This window comes from Malaclemys terrapin, chromosome 5 (genome assembly GCF_027887155.1).
Source record: "Malaclemys terrapin pileata isolate rMalTer1 chromosome 5, rMalTer1.hap1, whole genome shotgun sequence".
Taxonomy (NCBI): domain Eukaryota; kingdom Metazoa; phylum Chordata; order Testudines; family Emydidae; genus Malaclemys; species Malaclemys terrapin.
In genome coordinates this window covers 131594079-131612029 of record NC_071509.1, presented here as the reverse complement: position 1 = coordinate 131612029, position 17951 = coordinate 131594079, and the positions used below count along the sequence as shown (strand labels likewise).

At 40.0% G+C, this 17951-nt stretch overlaps 1 protein-coding gene across 6 annotated transcripts in view; it reads right to left on the bottom strand.

The window, feature by feature from the left end:
• Window positions 1-17951, bottom strand: part of SLC4A4 (solute carrier family 4 member 4) — a 251234-nt gene that overhangs the window by 107581 nt on the left and 125702 nt on the right. Inside the window, exon 7 of one of the 6 annotated variants that reach the window (XM_054029029.1) lies at window positions 9026-9121. The exons of the other annotated variants lie outside the window; for them this stretch is intronic. Coding sequence (XP_053885004.1) covers window positions 9026-9121 — 96 coding nt within the window. The remainder of the gene's footprint in view (window positions 1-9025; window positions 9122-17951) is intronic. 6 annotated transcript variants of the gene reach the window in all.

Below are 17951 nucleotides of genomic sequence, written 5' to 3'. Positions count from 1 at the left end.
AGTCAACATACTTAGATCTACTTACAGCAGTGTCTTCATTGCGGTAAGTCGACAGCTGATGCTCTCCCGTCGACTCCGCTTGTGCTCCTTCTTCTGGTGGAGTACCAGAGTCAACGGGAGAGCGCTCAGTGGTTGATAAAAATCGACCCCCGCTGGATCAATTGCTGCCCACTGTTCTGGCGAGTAGTGTAGACACACCCTCAGTATGAAACAGAAATAAAATAAAGTTTAAGGCACTTCCAAAAAACAGAGTTTGAGCGCTGCTCCTGGACATGTTTGACAGGTAACCCTTCCTACACTAGTCCCCCCCAGTTAAGAGAACAGGAAGCTTTCTAAGTAAGCTGACAGAACAGCTGGTTTAATCAACACTGCATACTGGGAGCTTGTCTATAGTAACAGCTGATGCTGGTTAGAAGAAATTACTTTTCTTCCAATTACCTTGTTAACTGACCCTCCCTGTCAACCATAGGCTAATTCTGAGACTGCTGAACAGAAGAGACAAAACTATCTGCACATCAACTTGGTGTAAACCACTGTCATCAATAGGATAGCAGACTGAAATTAACCAAAAGACAGAGACCAAAAGTTTAAATAGGTGGACTTAACCTTTCTTCCAAAGAAGTGATTGACAAGATATACACTGCTCAGCCTTAAAATGTCAGTAAAGTAACCTAGCAGACCTCAAGGCAGCAAAGCCAGATAGTAATTGTGCGCAAGCTTATAGACAATTATTCCCATTGAACCTTTATGTTTTCAGACACTGCGGCAGAGAGGAGGAAATAACTTGGAAAAATAAGAAGCAACCAAACCTTCATTCATTTCTAAAATTCTATTAGAACCCTTACATTTTTTATTAAAAAAAACCCACACACAGGAACAGTCATAACTACAAGAAGAAGAAAAAAAAAATCAAACAGTGGCCAAAGAGAGACATTGACGACAAATATAATACCCTCAATCTAAAAGGCATGTCAGTTTCCATGTATGCGCTTTTTATGGTTCTGAAATTTTAGGATACTTTCTCTGTGACTTCTGCTGGAACCAGAAGTTCTGACATACAGCAAGAGAGCCTCTTATCACAGATTTTTCTAGTCACGACCAGAAGTAGAGCTACAGAAAAATCTCAAAGAGTTGCTGTGAGATTTCCCAACCGAGTTTTCAGAGTCTAGGTTGGGATATGTCTCAAAATAAGCTTCTTAATTTATGGAGGTTTGTTCAAACTAAAATCCAAAAGCCAGGCTTCCAAAAGAGATCAGTACTGAGCAGCTCCCACTGTTCTCACTGGAAGCTGCTGGGAGCTGAGCACCCTGTGAAAATCTGGTTACTCCATTCAGGGGCACAACTAGGAACTGAGCTCTTTTGAAAATCTACTCCTAGTGTTACGATGTTCAGCCACCTTCGCACTGCTGGAGATATAACTCAGGTGCCAAGATTGGTAAGCCACTGGCACCTTTTGTTAAGGCAACAACACTGCTCTCAAGCCCCCCTTTTCTGATAAGGAATTCAATTAAAAACTTCTGGGGCACAAGTGATATTATGGCAACAATTTGTATCATCTTCCAATAAGTATATATCTTCCGGGACACTGAAGTGGTGCAAGTTAAACAAAATCCAGGGTCCTTGAACATGTCTACCTAACTTACTTATCCAGGATGGGGATCAGCAAATTGCTATTCTGATCTTCCCAAATTTCATCAATTTAAATGACTTTCAGTAGGGATTTCCTAGAGGTCCTATCAGAGGGTCTCCAGTGCTTAGGGAAGTTCCAATTCACTTTCCTTTTTATCTCCATCGTTAACCTTACTTGTGTATACAGCATGCACATACATATACCTCCCCTTTTAAGATGAGGCTGTCGATACATATTGAGACAGCTTTCAAGTAATCAAAAGGGTTTGGACTCACTGGGAGGAAAGTAAATGGACAGACTCAATATATTATTTTCCTGATTCAGTTTTAATTACAATATTCACAGGGTTCAGCATTACTCTGAACAAGAATGGCTAAAGAACAGTAGTAAGCAGCTGAGCTTGGATAGATGCTATGCGAGGAGACCTGCAAACTTCCTCCCATCATCCAAGCCAACCTTATGCAAAAATTTCCCAGAGTGCCTACATGTCAGGTGGGAAATTACATGTCTGAGACCAGTTATGTGCAGCCTCAAATGTTCCCTGGTTTAACTTTCAGGATGCCAACCTTAGTGGTGCCCCTAAAGTATCGGATTCGTGCTTTGTGTGTGTGTGATACATAATAAAAAAAATTCATAGGGGGTAAAAATCCAGCAAATTTGCCTGTCAGCATATTTGCATCTATTCTACAATATATACCTTGTTTTGTGTTTCTGAAAACAACCTTCCTCATTTTGAACAGAACGTAAAGAAATATTTGCCACAGAGCATAGAGGAAATGGAGAAGCAAAATAAGGCTGGATTCTTTAAATCCTGTAGTGCATTATTAAAACTCAGTGATTTTTCTTCTTGCATTTAGTTGATTCGTTAGTTTTTAAAAGTTACAGACAGGCTGCCAATTCTGGGCATTTTTTTATATGTACATAATGTACATATGGGTTAAAAAGAAAACAATAGAACTGCATGGAGAAGCATGGAATCAAATAAAGACAATCTGAAATCAAATAAAGACACGGGAAGGCATTTTTTTTTGTAAATATAGAACCTGTTCAAACCCATAATTGGTATCACACAGCTGGGTGAATTGAAGCAAAAGGTTCCTATTGAGTGTCCTTTCCTATTATTAAATGAGAGATGAAACAGACAATATTGACTACAGCGGAGCTAAACAGCTTTGAAGAAGTTCACATACCTTCAAAGATGGGAATGCTCATTGGTCGGGCACAATTGCTGTATCCCACATTTACCACCTACCCATTGCTATTGGGCTGGGTAGTTTGGGCTGCTCGTTGGATGCAGCAGCATACAGGGAGATGTTGGGATTGATTTCTCATTGTCTAAGGAGCTTTTCTTGTCATATGATCTCCAAATCTTGGCAGTGTCTGCAGCCATGTCATATGGTCACAGAGGCCATTGCAAGAGTGGCTTCAAGTTTAAAAAACAAAAAAGAAAACTTTGGGGGGGGGGACCTAAAAACTTGCCAATTGCTTTATTTAAAACAATGTTCCAAGCTGTTTTAACACATTTGAGAGTATTCAGAAGAGTTTTGGAGCCGGCTTGTGCTGTGCTGCTATGGGGAAGGCTATTTGCTGAAGGTGTAATTCCATTTTCTGTTGGCTGCACTGGCAAAAAAAGATGGTCCTGTTGATGAACTAACATCTGGATTTCTAGCTCCAAATCTCGACTGGGCCACACATGGACTGAGTCAGGCCATTTCCAGCTACTCACCAATAGATATCTGTCCACATCACAAAATTTGGTGGGATCTTTCTTATGAGATGTCCAAGACTGAACTAACATGCCTGGAATGCTGTATTTTAGGTTAATAGATTCACAGATTATATGGCCAGAAGGCACCACTGTGATCACCCAGGCTGACCTCCTGTATAACTCAGGCCATAGAATTTCCCTGAATTAATTCCTGTTTGAACTGGAGCAGATCTTTCAGGAAAACATCCACTCTTGATTTACGATTGAAGTACATCGGTAGAAAACTGTTAATCTAATGGGATAAGTGAACTCCAGAGCAGAGGGGCTCTCCAAAAAAAAAACAACCCTGCCCTTCCAGCTACCGCTCATATTGCTAGTGAGGGGCCTTCAGATCAAACACAGCATCACAGTAACTGCACTATGTTTCCTCCAATTGAAACTTTTCAAAAGGGGCTCTGTGATCCTGGTCTTAGGGGCCAAAGTCCCACTGAATTCAGCGGGGAAGGAAGTGACCCTAAAGAAAAGGCCATATTCTGTATCACCTTCTGTTTCTGAGATGTAGAGCTGTACCCATCTCAGCTGTAACTATGGCATCGCTACTTGCGATGCTATAATGACTTACTTTAGCCAGAAACTAAGTCCAGACATTCTACTAACCGCTGTGAAAAATAAATAGATTTAACCCTGGCATTTCTGTTTCAGGCAGAAAGGCTTTCACCTTCCAACAAAATAAAATGCAGGTAGTTCAATCTTTAGTTGGCTAACCTCAGTGTTAAAGATGAGCCAACAGTCACAGCTGGAAAACAAGGGACCATAAAACAACCATTTACTCTAAAGCTCAAGTGTGAACTCTTGTTTTTAATGTTTATGGCTGTACATTTATCCGATTTTATGTTTATGAATCCTTTTTAATGGAGACTCAACGCCTGATCCTGCTAGCACATCACTCTGCATTTTGTAACACAGCAGCTAGTGCACTTTGCATGCACAGCTGCTCCCAACACCTTCACACTCATTCCCATCCCAACCCACTGGATATCAGGGGAAAGATTTAACCCTAATTCCCTACATTTTCAAAACACTGCAGGGGAGGAAGCTACACAAGTCCTTTCTCTTGACTTTCACTAACAGCCACGTGGCTAAATCACCAGCTACTTCTGGAAATTTAGGGGCAACAGGTGTTGGAAATACTAAGCGCACAAGAAACCGGACTCCTGAATTCAGACTCTCATGAGAACTGACCCTAAAGGAGCATGAAAATAGTTTGAACAGATAGCCACAAATAGGTTCTTAGATCTCGAAAATTCTTTTAAAGGAACACTGTATGGAGGGCAAGTGTCATCTTCAGGTTAACTCCTCATGTCTCTTTTTTTTCAAGAGAGTCACAATTCCTTGAGTTTCTTCATAGATAAGACAACTTGAGAGTAGGAGGTAAAGGGCAACATCCAGCCCTGATATAAGCAGCTATCACTCCTAATTATCCTGGGTCTTTAATGATGAAACACACCACCAGTCAAATTCAGGCTTATTTTTTCTATCTTCACTTGGCACAACAAGCTACAAAGTCTTCACTCACTGGTCTGTTCACCTTTAGATCTGCATATCAGAGCCTAAGGAAGTGCCTGTAGCTGATGGGATGTGATGTGAGCTTCTCACAATCCTGACTGAATACAGCTGCCAGATATAGATGACGCACATCTTCAGCTCCTTTTGGCCACCTGCCCGAGGCAGAATATAGGCTCCAACACCTTGAGCTTGCAATACTTTGCAAGTTTCACGTCCACACACCACAGTCTTTCAAGACATTTTATAAGCATTGGTGTCAAACTCTGGGACAAGGTCTTCAGTTCAGGCCAGGCTCAAATGAGCACGCTCTGCACTGGCTTCTTCAGAGCATGGATGGGAAGCTGCAAGCATTGTATCTCTACCAGTTGAGCTGACCCTATGAACTCCATCCCAGCATGCACTGCCCTGTTAGAAGTTACCCAAAGGCCTCTAAATACAAGACAACTGCTGGGCAATGTGGCATGGGTGCTTCAGGACTCCCAGAACGGTATAACAGATGCAGCTTGTATGGACCTGACCACATTTCTCTGACAAAAAAACAGTATTGCTGCATGGACTGTCCCAAAGACAAGCAAGACAATCCACCGTTTCATGCAATCAGCGCCACTGCAACTGCTTCTTGTGTGAATGTAACAATATCCCCACCGTGGCAGTCTCACTGCATTAGAGACTGCCAGGGAGAGGTTATGGGGGTATCACAATGCTACCAAAACCTCCCTTCCACACAGGGAACCAGCAAAGGGCCAGGCTTACCCAAAAAGTGAGGAGGGCCATGGTGACACGACCCTGGTCAGCAGGGCAAGGTGCGGATTCAGCGTCTCCCCTCCTCCACATCTTCCACTGCCAGCCTCCTGTAAAATCCCCAGTGGAAGCTGAAGTTGCCCTTCCCCAGGGGAACCCCTAAGAGGAAGCAGCAGTAGGGACTCCAATCTCCCATCCATCCACACTTAAGTATAAGCAAGACTTGCTGGTTCAGGGAGCTGCAGTTTCTAGTTTGCACCTCCCGACTCCAACTGGGGTGACCCTGACCTCAAGTCACCAAAGATCTTTAAGCTGAACTTTACTTATCCTTGAGCTAAGATCCCATTTCCTACAGGCTGTTTTTCCAGTACTGGCAGGAGTTACATCTAGGAATTTTTCCATAGGCCCACAAAAAAAAGCGTGTTTCCTTGTGGGAAAAACCAAACTAAGATATGAATGGTGTCACTTGCTACAAGAAAGAAAAATGCATACTAAAGAGAGGAAAGGACTAGTGGCAAGCCGTGGAGAGGGAAGAGAAGAAGAAATATGATTTATAAGACAAGCAAGCAAAAAACTAGAAGCACTTAAATGGCCTTGTGTTAAAGTGTGCAACTAAAAAGCGGACCCACCTAACATGCAGACATCATCAACAGCTGGAGAAATACAAACTTGAGTAGATTCTGTTAGTAGCATGTGGCATCCTTGCTAAACAACGTTGCCACAAAAGCCGGGATGGCCAGAGGCAGTTTTTACAAGATAAAATGGTTTTACCACCCCATGAAAAACTAGTTAGTCCCAGTTGAAGGCATTTTTTTAAATAAAGCTGTTTCATTACACGCACCCCATTACATTTAATTTTAGTTACATATTCAAATTGTGGTTACATAAGGCAGTAGATTCATCGATTTTATTTGTACAACCCTAAATTAAAGTACAACTGCAGTGGGTGCACTGCTAATATATGTAATTATTATACCGAACATCAGAATGTCTGCATATATTTGGCTCGGTATTTTCCTCAAAGAAGGTATACATGTCATGACTCATTTCCGTTTTCAATATTATATAAAAAAGTCAAAAACATCTGGTTATATGAACCTGACAGTAATGCAGAGGAGTAGGCTTGAAGCACTAAGCAATCAGAAGGAGGCAAATTTGCAGACTGCCAGTCCAGGTCCACTTGGCCACGCAGTATTCTGTAGCAGAAGACTAACTTTGATGTAGTGGATAGACCGAGCCTATTCCTCAGTTTTGAATGGATGTATCCAAAGTTTGAAAAGATTCATTCCGTGCTTGTTGAACACGGATGCCACCCTTTCCCCCCTCCCCCGCATTTCCCAGTTTAAACCAGATGTAAGCCGGTATTTACCAGCACTCTGTCCTAAACTAGTTTTTCCTGGGAAATTGCCAACACTGCACAGAAGTTCCATGGTTTTGTGTCAACCAAAAAGAAATGGAGCCCTAGAGATTTCTTTAAAATGACCATGTGCCAGACCTGAACTAACACAATGTTATTCATACCCAGTGGTGTCCTGCTACTGAAATAAATACAATATAGAGGCAATGTGCTAGGAACTCTAGCAGCACTGTCTCAGAAGAAGAGAGAAAGAACAGAAAATGGGGGGGGAAGGGATTTAACCATCAGGAGCCCAGCTAATACGCTGCTCAGATGCAAGTAAAGCAGAGTCTGGGAGCAGAGAAACAAGAAACCATGCTGTGTCAATCCTCAGCAGCTCACTCTTCTATGCAATTAGATGGGGGGAAAGAATTTCTGCATTAGAGTCCTAATTCAGCAAAGCACTGAAGAACATGCTTATCTTAAAGTACGTGCCACATACGCTTAAGTGCTCTGCTAAATAGGAATAATTTCCTGAATATGGGCCAAGTAACCTCACCATATCTGTGATATCAGTAATGTTACCCCTTGGATTTATACAATCAAATGCTAGCACAAAAAATAAACCAATCAAAACCTCTTCAACTTGACATTTCTTTCTACTAATAAACTGTATAATTACCTTTTATTGTTCTGACAACTTAACATTCATGATTCAAACATTTGATGATCACTAAAAACAACTATGGCTTTGTAAAGGGCCCGATGCTATCATCATTGTATTGATGGTACCTTGCTCTGAAAACAGTTGCACTGAAATCAGCAAGACAACATGAGGAGCAGTGGTAGGAACAGGCCCTGAACAAAGCTCAACTCATCACTGAACAATACATTTGGTGAGTTTTGCCAGCTCTGTGATATATGGAAACCTACATAGATGCAGATTTCATTTGTAAGGAACCGAAATTCAACTTTGCATTTGTAATACATTGTACAACTGGCAAACCTTGTTAAAAACTTTCTTAATAATATCAGATATTTAAATACATAAATAACAGGTAACTTACTAAATTTAATTCCTCAGTAATAGCAGCTTTGAGGGATCGGTAATGAGATTATGGGGCCTTTCACCCGTAGTTTGACAATCTGACTTTGTTCCAGACCGGAAGCTGTTACCATGTGTTGGCTGTTTAGTGACCTAGTGAATGAGTTATAGTCTTGGTCTGGTCCCAAGTAGGAAGGTGTCTCAATCAAAAAACCACAACATTCATTGCCTCTCATTGATAATTTCACCGGCTGACTTAGGAGAGAGACAAGAGTCTGAATGGGAATTGAACCTGAACTACCCTTTCACCACTAGAGGATGGAACTTTGAGAAAAGAACAGGAAACACTGTTGGGGCATCCCAGGGTCACATGAACACCTATCGCTGTATCTAGTCCAGGGGTAGGCAACCTATGGCACACGTGCCGAAGGCAGCACGCGAGCTGATTTTCAGTGGCACTCAGACTGTCCTGGTCCTGGCCACCAGTCCGGGGGGCTCTGCATTTTAATTTAAATTTTAAATGAAGCTTCTTAAATATTTTAAAAACCTTATTTACTTTACACACAACAATAGTTTAGTTATATATTATAGACTTATAGAAAGAGACCTTCTAAAAACGTTAATGTATTGCTGGCACACAAAACCTTAAATTAGAGTGAATAAATGAATTCACACCACTTCTCAAAGGTTGCTGACCCCTGATCTAGTCTATGCAGAGCGGATTTCCAATCTCTCTGGCTATTACTATGGTAGTGCATATTTAAGAATTTTAACTGCTAAGTGTTCCCCCTTTCTATGTTTCTCCAAACTAACCTATTCATCTAGGATGACCAGATGTCCCAATTTTATAGGGACAGTCCCGATTTTGGGGTCCTTTTCTTATATAGGCTCCTATTACTCCCACCCCCATCCCGATTTTTCACATTTGCTGTCTGGTCACCCCTATATTCACCTGCAGTGGCTCTGCCCTCCTCCCCACGTCCCCAATCATTGACTTACTTAGCCATCCCACGCTGGGGCTGCGCTGCACTCGGATTTCATCATCCAACGTGCGGGTTGCTAGGCAGGGCACAGAACTCTCAAGTGGGCTGCGTGCTTTAGTGTTGAAAGCAGAAGACAGAGCAGGAGACGATAGCAGCAGCGAGGAGGAGGAAGAGAGCAAAGTTAAGTAGTAAAAAAAAACTGAAGAAAAAAGCTAAAGCAATTGCACAAGCAAGTTAGGAAAGACAGTGTTCGAACATTCACTTTGTTAAACACACAAACCCACCTCTCCACACAGCAACCTTGTTCTGGGAATAGCTCTTGGGAGGGCATGAAAAACCCCATTCCAATTTCACTCTTCAGCACTTGGGCACCGTGTCTTGTAGGTTAATACATACTGGTCAAAAATGTTAAGCCTGGGGGCCTAAAGTTAAGCATCTAAATCCAAATTCATTTACCTAAATAGAAGTAGCCTGAATTACAGAGCAGCCCCAGCTCCCAGTGGAATCAATAGGAGCTGCAAGTGGCCAGCATCTTTGAAAAATTAATCCGTTCTCTTTAGGAGCCCAGCTTTGAAAATCTTGGCCACTGCACATAGCCAGATATACACCAATTAGTGGTCTGTAAATGTACTCCATTTTGTGGCACTTTAAATAATGCTAATGACTAATTCTCCTGCTCTTTTCAAATATCACTTGAAAACATCTCTTTTCCTCCTTAATCTCTCTCCCTGCGCTGTTATTTAACTCTGGTCCTGTATTATTCAACTCTACAGAGACTTGGGACACAGTGTGTATGAAAGACACTCTACAAAATAAAACTGTATTGTACTGTACAGTAAAACATTTAAAAAGAAAGAAAAAAAGTGTTCCATTGTCAATATCCATCATTCTTTGTTGTATTCTTGAACACATTCTAGCCTATAAGAAGCATTATAATAAACATGGTTATTTTAAACATTTCTACTTGCAAACTACTCGTGTCAGCTCAGAGAAACCAACCAACCAACTCAGCTTTCTTCTCTTGGCAACCCTCTACATAATGTGCACTAGGTATTTAAAAAACCATACACACACTACACACAGTGCTTTGTAACATGACATATATTAAGGACATGCGCACACACACACACACACACACACATTTTCTATTGCCTTTTTTCTGCTCATTTTGATTGATTTACTCATTTATCTGGCAAACTGTCGGCTCGCATGGTGTCGGTGTTTCAAGATTCTAGCAAGAAGGAAAACTAGCTTTCTAATAATGACTAAAATTTATAGTGCTTTGTATTTTTCAGCTTCAAAAAACACCGATGAGCATTTTCTAACTAATCCTCATATACCTGTGCAATGCAAGGTCTGTATTATCCTCATTTTACACGTTGGCAAACTAAGATTTGTGCCAGGGCACACAGTGAGTCAGTGTCAGAATGAGGATTAAAAACTCGGGAATTCTTGTCTTCTAGTCCTTTGTGCAGCCCAATACACTAACTAGATGTTCAAAAGCCTCTAAAATTTCAGGACTGGAATGCCTTGCCAGATAGCCAAAGACTGGCTGTGAAATCCAGTGCCTAACACTACTGTTCCATCTTTTTTAATAATGCCATATTCAGTGACCAGAAAGGAAATCTTAGAATTAACATGATGAACACTCAGAGTCAACTTACAAAATGAGATGCAATAGTGCAGTCCTCTTCCTCATGCTGGAAACCAATATTTTGATTAAACATTTTTGAAGCTATTGTTGAAATTATTGCAGATTTTATGAAGAGAAATGAAGGACGGTGCCTTTGAAAGAGCAACTTTTGGTAGCTCCAGCCAACAAGATCCAAGTGGAGATCTTTGCCTTGTATGCTTTTGATAACCATCTGCCTCTTGCTCAAGCAACAGAGTACTTGAAATAAATAGCCCATATTGACTCTCTCCTCCATCAAATTATGATGATGATTAGGAAATTATTATGATTTTCACAGCCTCTTTCATATCAGTGGATCCAATCAAAGCAAAATGATTTCTGGGGAAAATTCCTCTTGAAACAATGTTGGCTGGGCAAGACCAAGTCTCAACCCTAATTACACATTTGTAAATAAAAACATTTATTGCATACCTTTGCCATTGAAGGATTTTAAACTTGAAAAGTGTTTTGGCCAATTTAATCATCACTATGTCTTTTTAAGAGAAGTAATTAAACAAATGAATTAGGAACAGAATGATTGTGCCAACCCGTGTAATGAAGAGATGGTCATCCTGGGTGAGATTTTCAAAAGGCACATAGGGTAGCCAGCTGCCATTGAAAATCTCTGGAAGTTGGGAACCTAGCTCCTATTTGTGCCTTTGAAACTCTCCCCCTCTTACAATGCTGAATTTTACAGACATTTCACAAATCTCCAAGTGATTTTAATGAAAGCAAATATGAAAATGGATTTTAGAAACACCGCCATGGTCTTTCCCAAACTATTTGTGCATCACATCAAATTGTAATAAACCCGTAGTCTGCAATTTAAAGACATCATGGTCACTATCTGAGCTAGAACCCAAGTTCTTTGGCTCCAAATATATAGGCCTCTACCACCTGAGCTGCAGATTATCCATGAGACATCAGCAACAGAAGCAAGAGCTCTTCTGTGGACTAGCCAATACAGGACAACAGTCGAACACATTGAGTGAGAGGCTTCTTAGGAGTCATCCCATGGGGACTTCATGACTGCACATTATAAAGTGAGAGTACAATAACAACTAATTTAAGAGTTAAGAAATTATTAAACTTCCGTTGGTTCAAATTTTCCTACTCTGTAATGTATACAGAACTCCCCAGATTCCTTCCCCATAACCTCTCCCTGGCAGTCTCTAATGCAGTGAGCCTGCCACGGTGGGGATATTGTTACATTCACACAAGAACCAGTTGCAGTGGCGCTGATTGCATGAAACGGTGGATTGTCTTGCTTGTCTTTGCGACATGAACAAAACCAAATACGCCAAAGATATATATATATATAATAATCAACCTAACGGAAGCCTAAATGTGTCAATGCTTGTAATATCACCAGCTCCTTTGTTATAATGTGCAGGGTTTGTAGGATTGAGTCCCTCTTAGTTTTATTATATTACTGAATTTGCTACCTCAATCTTAATATAAACAAATAGTCCATTTCTCTGTTTAGTTTCTAATAATTATTTCTATATTCCTTGTTTTTCTTGCTTTGATAGCATACAGGTTAAAGTGTATCAATCCTAAACTCACCCATGCTCTTGTTCTAAAAAAACAAAAAATAATTTTTTTTAAAAAGTTAAACCTTTTCCAGATGAAGCAAGTTATAGGATGTTAATCTTCATACCATTTAAATGATTCAAAACAAAATTATCTGTAATTCCAGACATGTGACAATTAAAGGAGAATTACATTGCAGTTGTTTAATGACAAAATGCTCTTCAAACAAAAATTGGCAATAATCCTAAAAAGAGGCTTTCCCTTCAAGGTTTTTTTGTTTTGTTTTGTTTTAAACTGTTCTTCCTCCTTTTAGAATAATAAGTGACCTAGTGCTAAGGAGAAGATAAAGAAAGTGAAACTTCTAAGCCTCGTTTTATTTTCCAAACCAAAGAGCAAAAATCAAAATGGGTAACAGGTAAATTTTATTTTCAAAAATTATTTCCATTTAACAATATTTAAAAAAAAATATTACTTTCATCCTGACAGTGTCCCATTAAATATATAACAGAGTTCAATTCTAGAGCTAGCAGCAATTAACAAGAATAGCCCATGACCCTGCAAACACTTACACATGAGAGTAATTTTATGTATGGCCCATGGAGGACAATGGTGACTCACACATGTGTTTGCAAGATCAGGGCCACAGTATAGTGATATGTAAAGATAACACAGAAGGGGAGCTGTAGCACAGTAGGAAGATCCTAAATCACTAGGATGCACCACAACTGCTAATGTACAGGGCCGGCTCCAGATTTTTTGCCGCCCCAAGAAGCGAAGCCAGGGGGAAAAAAAAAAAAAAAAGAATTTTGTGCTGCCCCAAAATTCCATTTCCATTGAGCACTTCCATTTTGTCTAAAGGGCAGTTTAGGCGAGGGGTGACTGTACTTTAAAGAATCATTGTGAGCAACTGGGTCTCACCATGAACTGAGGTTGCCAGGTTGGCCTTCCTTGGGCAGCTATTTACAGTAACTCCTCACTTAACGGTGTAGTTATGTTCCTGAAAAATGTGACTTTAAGCGAAACGATGCTAAGCGAATCCAATTTCCCCATAAGATTTAATGTAAATGAGGGGGTTAGGTTCCAGGGAAATTATTTTCACCAGACAAAAGATATATATAGATATAGATATACACACACACACACACACACACACACACACAGTATAAGTTTTAAACAATTTAATACTGGTACACAGCGATGATGATTGTGAAGCTGGGTTGAGGTGGTGAAGTCAGAGGGTGGGATATTTCTCAGGGAATGCCTTACTGCTAAATGATGAACTAGGATTTGGCTGAGCCCTCAAGGGTTAATTGGTTGTTAATGTAGCCTCACTCTACAAGGCAGCAGGCATGGAGGGAGGGGAGAGAGCATAGCAGACAGAGACACACACCGTGCGTCTGAGAGCGAGAGAAGCACATTTCCCCTTTAAGTAGCTGACCCCAGTCTTAAATACACTGCCTTGTTAATTAGATCCGTTTGCTGAGACCACAGCTACTGCCTGAAAGCTCCCTCCGTCCTGAATCCTGTCGTATGTACCCCCTGCTCTATGGAAATGGGGTAAGCGGGGTACAGGAGTGGGGGAAGGGGGAACACCCTGACATTAACCCCCTACTTCCCCCCCCCCATACAGCAAGCAGGAGTCTCTGGGAACAACTCCACGGCAGAGGGCAGGAGCAGCACATGGCAGTGTGGGAGGGACAGCTCAATGCCAGCAATTGCTAGCCTGCTGGGCAGCTTCAGCACAGGGAACTTAGGGGAGCTGATACTCCACCCTGATTACAAGCCCCCACCAGCTAGCTCCAATGGGCTGCTCTTCCTGCAAGCAGTGGACAAAGCAGGCGGCTGCCAAGCGACGTTAGAAGGGAGCATTGCACAACTTTAAACGAGCATGTTCCCTAATTGATCAGCAACGTAACAATGAAACAATGTTATCCGGGACCACTTTAAGTGAGGAGTTATTGTATTCTGAATGGAGTATTCCTCCCCTCTTTAAGTTATTGCAACATAGTAAATATTTATAATTGTGCATATGTTTTCTATTTTTAGTTTATAAAGGTAATGTTTCCAAAAAAAGCTATTGGAAATCCAGTGGCAGATGGGCAATCCACATTTTAAAAAAAAGAGCATAGTCATACAGTTAGAATATTGTTTAGTAAAGAAAATGATATTCAGGAACAAATTAATAAGACTGGATAACATGTTAAATCATGGGTTCCAAACACACATTTAAAAATATTTATTGCACATTAAGTGCCAATAAGTTATATAAAATGTTGAGGTATAACGGACATGTAGTATGGTATATAAACTAGTTATACCTCATTAAATGTCACTTCATCAATACTTTTTTAATGAATATACACATCATTGTATAAGCACAGTCAAATTAATGGTAACTTTAAAATCAGTTTGGTAACTTAGTTTAAATTGTTTTAAGGGTGGACTGGAGGTTAGAAGTTATCTGTTCTAATATTGGCAGAACACAGAGCAGCTGTTTAAATATCTTATCAGCCCATAAACCTATTACACAGAGAGGTGAGAAGTAGACAAGGCACAAATCTCTTCTCTGGAGGAACTATCACTGCCATTCTTATTAACCTCCTATACACTGTAGTAATAATTGTATCGTTAAATTTATTAATCTTATTTGGGTTATTGCTGATAATGTACTATACATATTGTATTATTTTTAAAACAACCTTTGTGCTTTTGAATCATTTAAGCACTATACCCAGATGTACAGACACTCTTTTCTTAACCTATGTATTATATAATTTTAACATTAGCTTTAATAAAAATTTTAAATTTGTATGAAAGCTTCAAAACAATGCAAACAAAATGGAACTGTTGAAAGGAATCATCTACATGGCAGAAATCACGATGGGCTGGTGGCACTTTTATTGTTATCAGGCAAGATGAAAATCAGCTGTTGTCTTGTTCTCACTACATTTCTATAGGTTTAAAGGCCAAATTCTGCCTTCAGATGTAAATGTGGATCACCCAATGAAATCTAAGCAGTGATGTACATACATCCAAAGGCACTTTTGGTTTTACTTTTTTTTTTAATTAAAGCATTGATAAATAATAATAATTATTATTATGATACTTAGTTTTTATATAACCCTTTTCATCCTTAGAGCTCAAAGCACTTTATTTAAAGTTTAAGTTCTTTAACTTCAAATTTATAACACTTCACTATTTATTACCCCCCATGTATAGATGGGGAAACAGAGGCACTGAACAATTAACTGACTTGTCCAAGGTCACGCAGCAGATCAGTGACAGTGCCAGGAACAGGACTAGGTCTCAAGTCCAGTTCAGTGGAGCCACTGGACCACAATGTTTCTTCCAACACTAAAAAGAAATGAATGAAAAATCTAGCCATTATATTGGTGACCCAACTTGCAACTTGAGTAAGGGTTGTTTTTTTAGGCTAAAAATTAATTTACAGGAAGATGAGGGTTATGTGCTTATCCCTCACTCACACAATTTCCAAAATATATCAGCGATGTTTTTTAACCAGTTCTGACAAGAAACTCAGTTCTCTACAATACACAGAGGAAGACACCATGACTGCCTCAGGGGCTTACAAGCTATGAGAGATGGAGAATACTGTTAAGATACATAATACACAACTGATCTGCTGATGATTCAATTTCATAATGTTGCAGGGTTTTTGGGTTGATTTTTGTTTGGCTGGGTTTTCTGTTAAATGGTTGGAGATTTTGGTGGTTCATCACCGAAGGGCTTAGCTGCAAAAGTGAAGGACTAAACGAAGAGCTGGTGCAAAAGAGGAAAGACACCATTCATGCACATGGGGCAGTGTTTAAAAAAAAAAAAAAAAGGACAGAAAATGAAGTGTGGGAGAGGATTGCACATTCTATACAATGTACTTTAGTGTCAATGAATCCCTGACCAGTTCTGAAGAGTCTTCAATCCTAACCATGTCATACACAGTAATATCAGATCATTCCAAGGGTTTCTAGCACTCCTGACACCATAGACTTAAACCTGTGGAATTTACTGACACTAGAGGCCAGAGTCAAATACTATGGCTGGATTATTTTTATTTGTAACTAATAAAAATATTTGTTTGATTACTACGTGAATTACAGTAGCACTTAGAGGCCCCAAGCACACAGTAAGAGGTTACACTCTGAATAGTTAGGTACATTAAGATAAGGGCAATCAAATCTCAATGGTTTCTGTGGGATCATAAAAGAATTAAGTACCCTTAACCAAATGTACATTATACAGTAGGTTAGGCGCATGACCTGAAGTTTATACATCTTTCTCTGAAGAATCAGGTATAGCATGACATTTCTACTTGCAATATGGGCCTGACCCAAAGCCCACTGAAGTCAGTGCAAGTCCTTCCATTGACTTCAACAGCTTTTCGTCAGGCCCCATATTCTTTGGGATGAACCAACCATCTGATCTAACATGGCAAATCCTATCATTCTTTCCTCTATATTGAAGTTCAGCAGGAGTATAACTTTCTGTACAGTGCTGTTGGAACCATAGCCTCCTTTTTTCACTCTACCAAAATCTAATGCAGACTTTCTGAAAAAGTTCACACCCAAGACACTCCCTTGATTGATTCTATTCCCCCCTTATTTTTGTGTTCTGAATGCAGCTTTATTCAAGGCACTGGTATGCAATAAGTTTTTTTTATTATTGAATGCAAGTATTTCTCTCTCACAAATACACACAAATAAGCCCCCAAAATAAAGGACAGTATGAAAGAGGAAGTGTTATTTAAACAATAAAATATGACGGGGGAGATGCTGGCATGCATTTTGAGGCAGAATGCAGAAAGCGGAGTGACTTCACTGCCATTAGTACAGTATTATTACCATCACCTCACTTTGACTTCCTGCTATTTTAAAACGGTAACTTGTAAATGTTCTTCATACAACACTTAGACAGTTTGCAAAATTCCAAACCATGCCGAAACCCTCTCACTGGCTTAACATGTTGTTCTTGCTTTTCTGGATACTATTTTCTAACAGGTCTGCTTTACTAAGTGCAAATCTCAATGCACTTTTAACTACGGAGTTGCTACTTATGCATAAAGTACAAGTATAAACTATACACACACACACACGTGCCTACAAATACACACATACAACCGCATATTTAAGGGACACAAACACCCCTATATCTGTTTATATACATACAGACACTTTCATACGATGATTTCGCTTAGGATGAACAAAGCTTCACGGAAATCAGCTTTCACCACACTGAACAATGGTCAGAGTGTATAAAAACTGAGCTCGCTTTTACTATCTTATAATTATATTCAGGGGCCTTGCTTTAAAGGTCTATGTACCTTCTAGAAGAAACTTTAATATGCATAAAAACATGGTCTATATTTATAAAAAAGATTACACAACTAGCCTTTAGGGTCTCAGGCACTTTTTTCCCCTATATGTCCTCATACTGAACACACTCACTGATCTTTATCACCTCCCCAACATCATGTGAAAGTGTCACTGCAAGTATTACTCTGTGAGCCCCATGGATTACTGTATTCTGCTATCAGATACCTAGCACTGTACCCTCTAGTGTTTACCCAGTTAGTCCAGCAAAGATATGGACAGAGCAACATGCCACAGCAGCAGAGCCCATAACTGATGCATCATCAGTAAGGCCCACTACACTACTTGCGTGTTAGAAAAAGCATGGGCATGAGATGGCAATGGAGTTAGTTTTTGTGGGTTTCTTTCAAAGG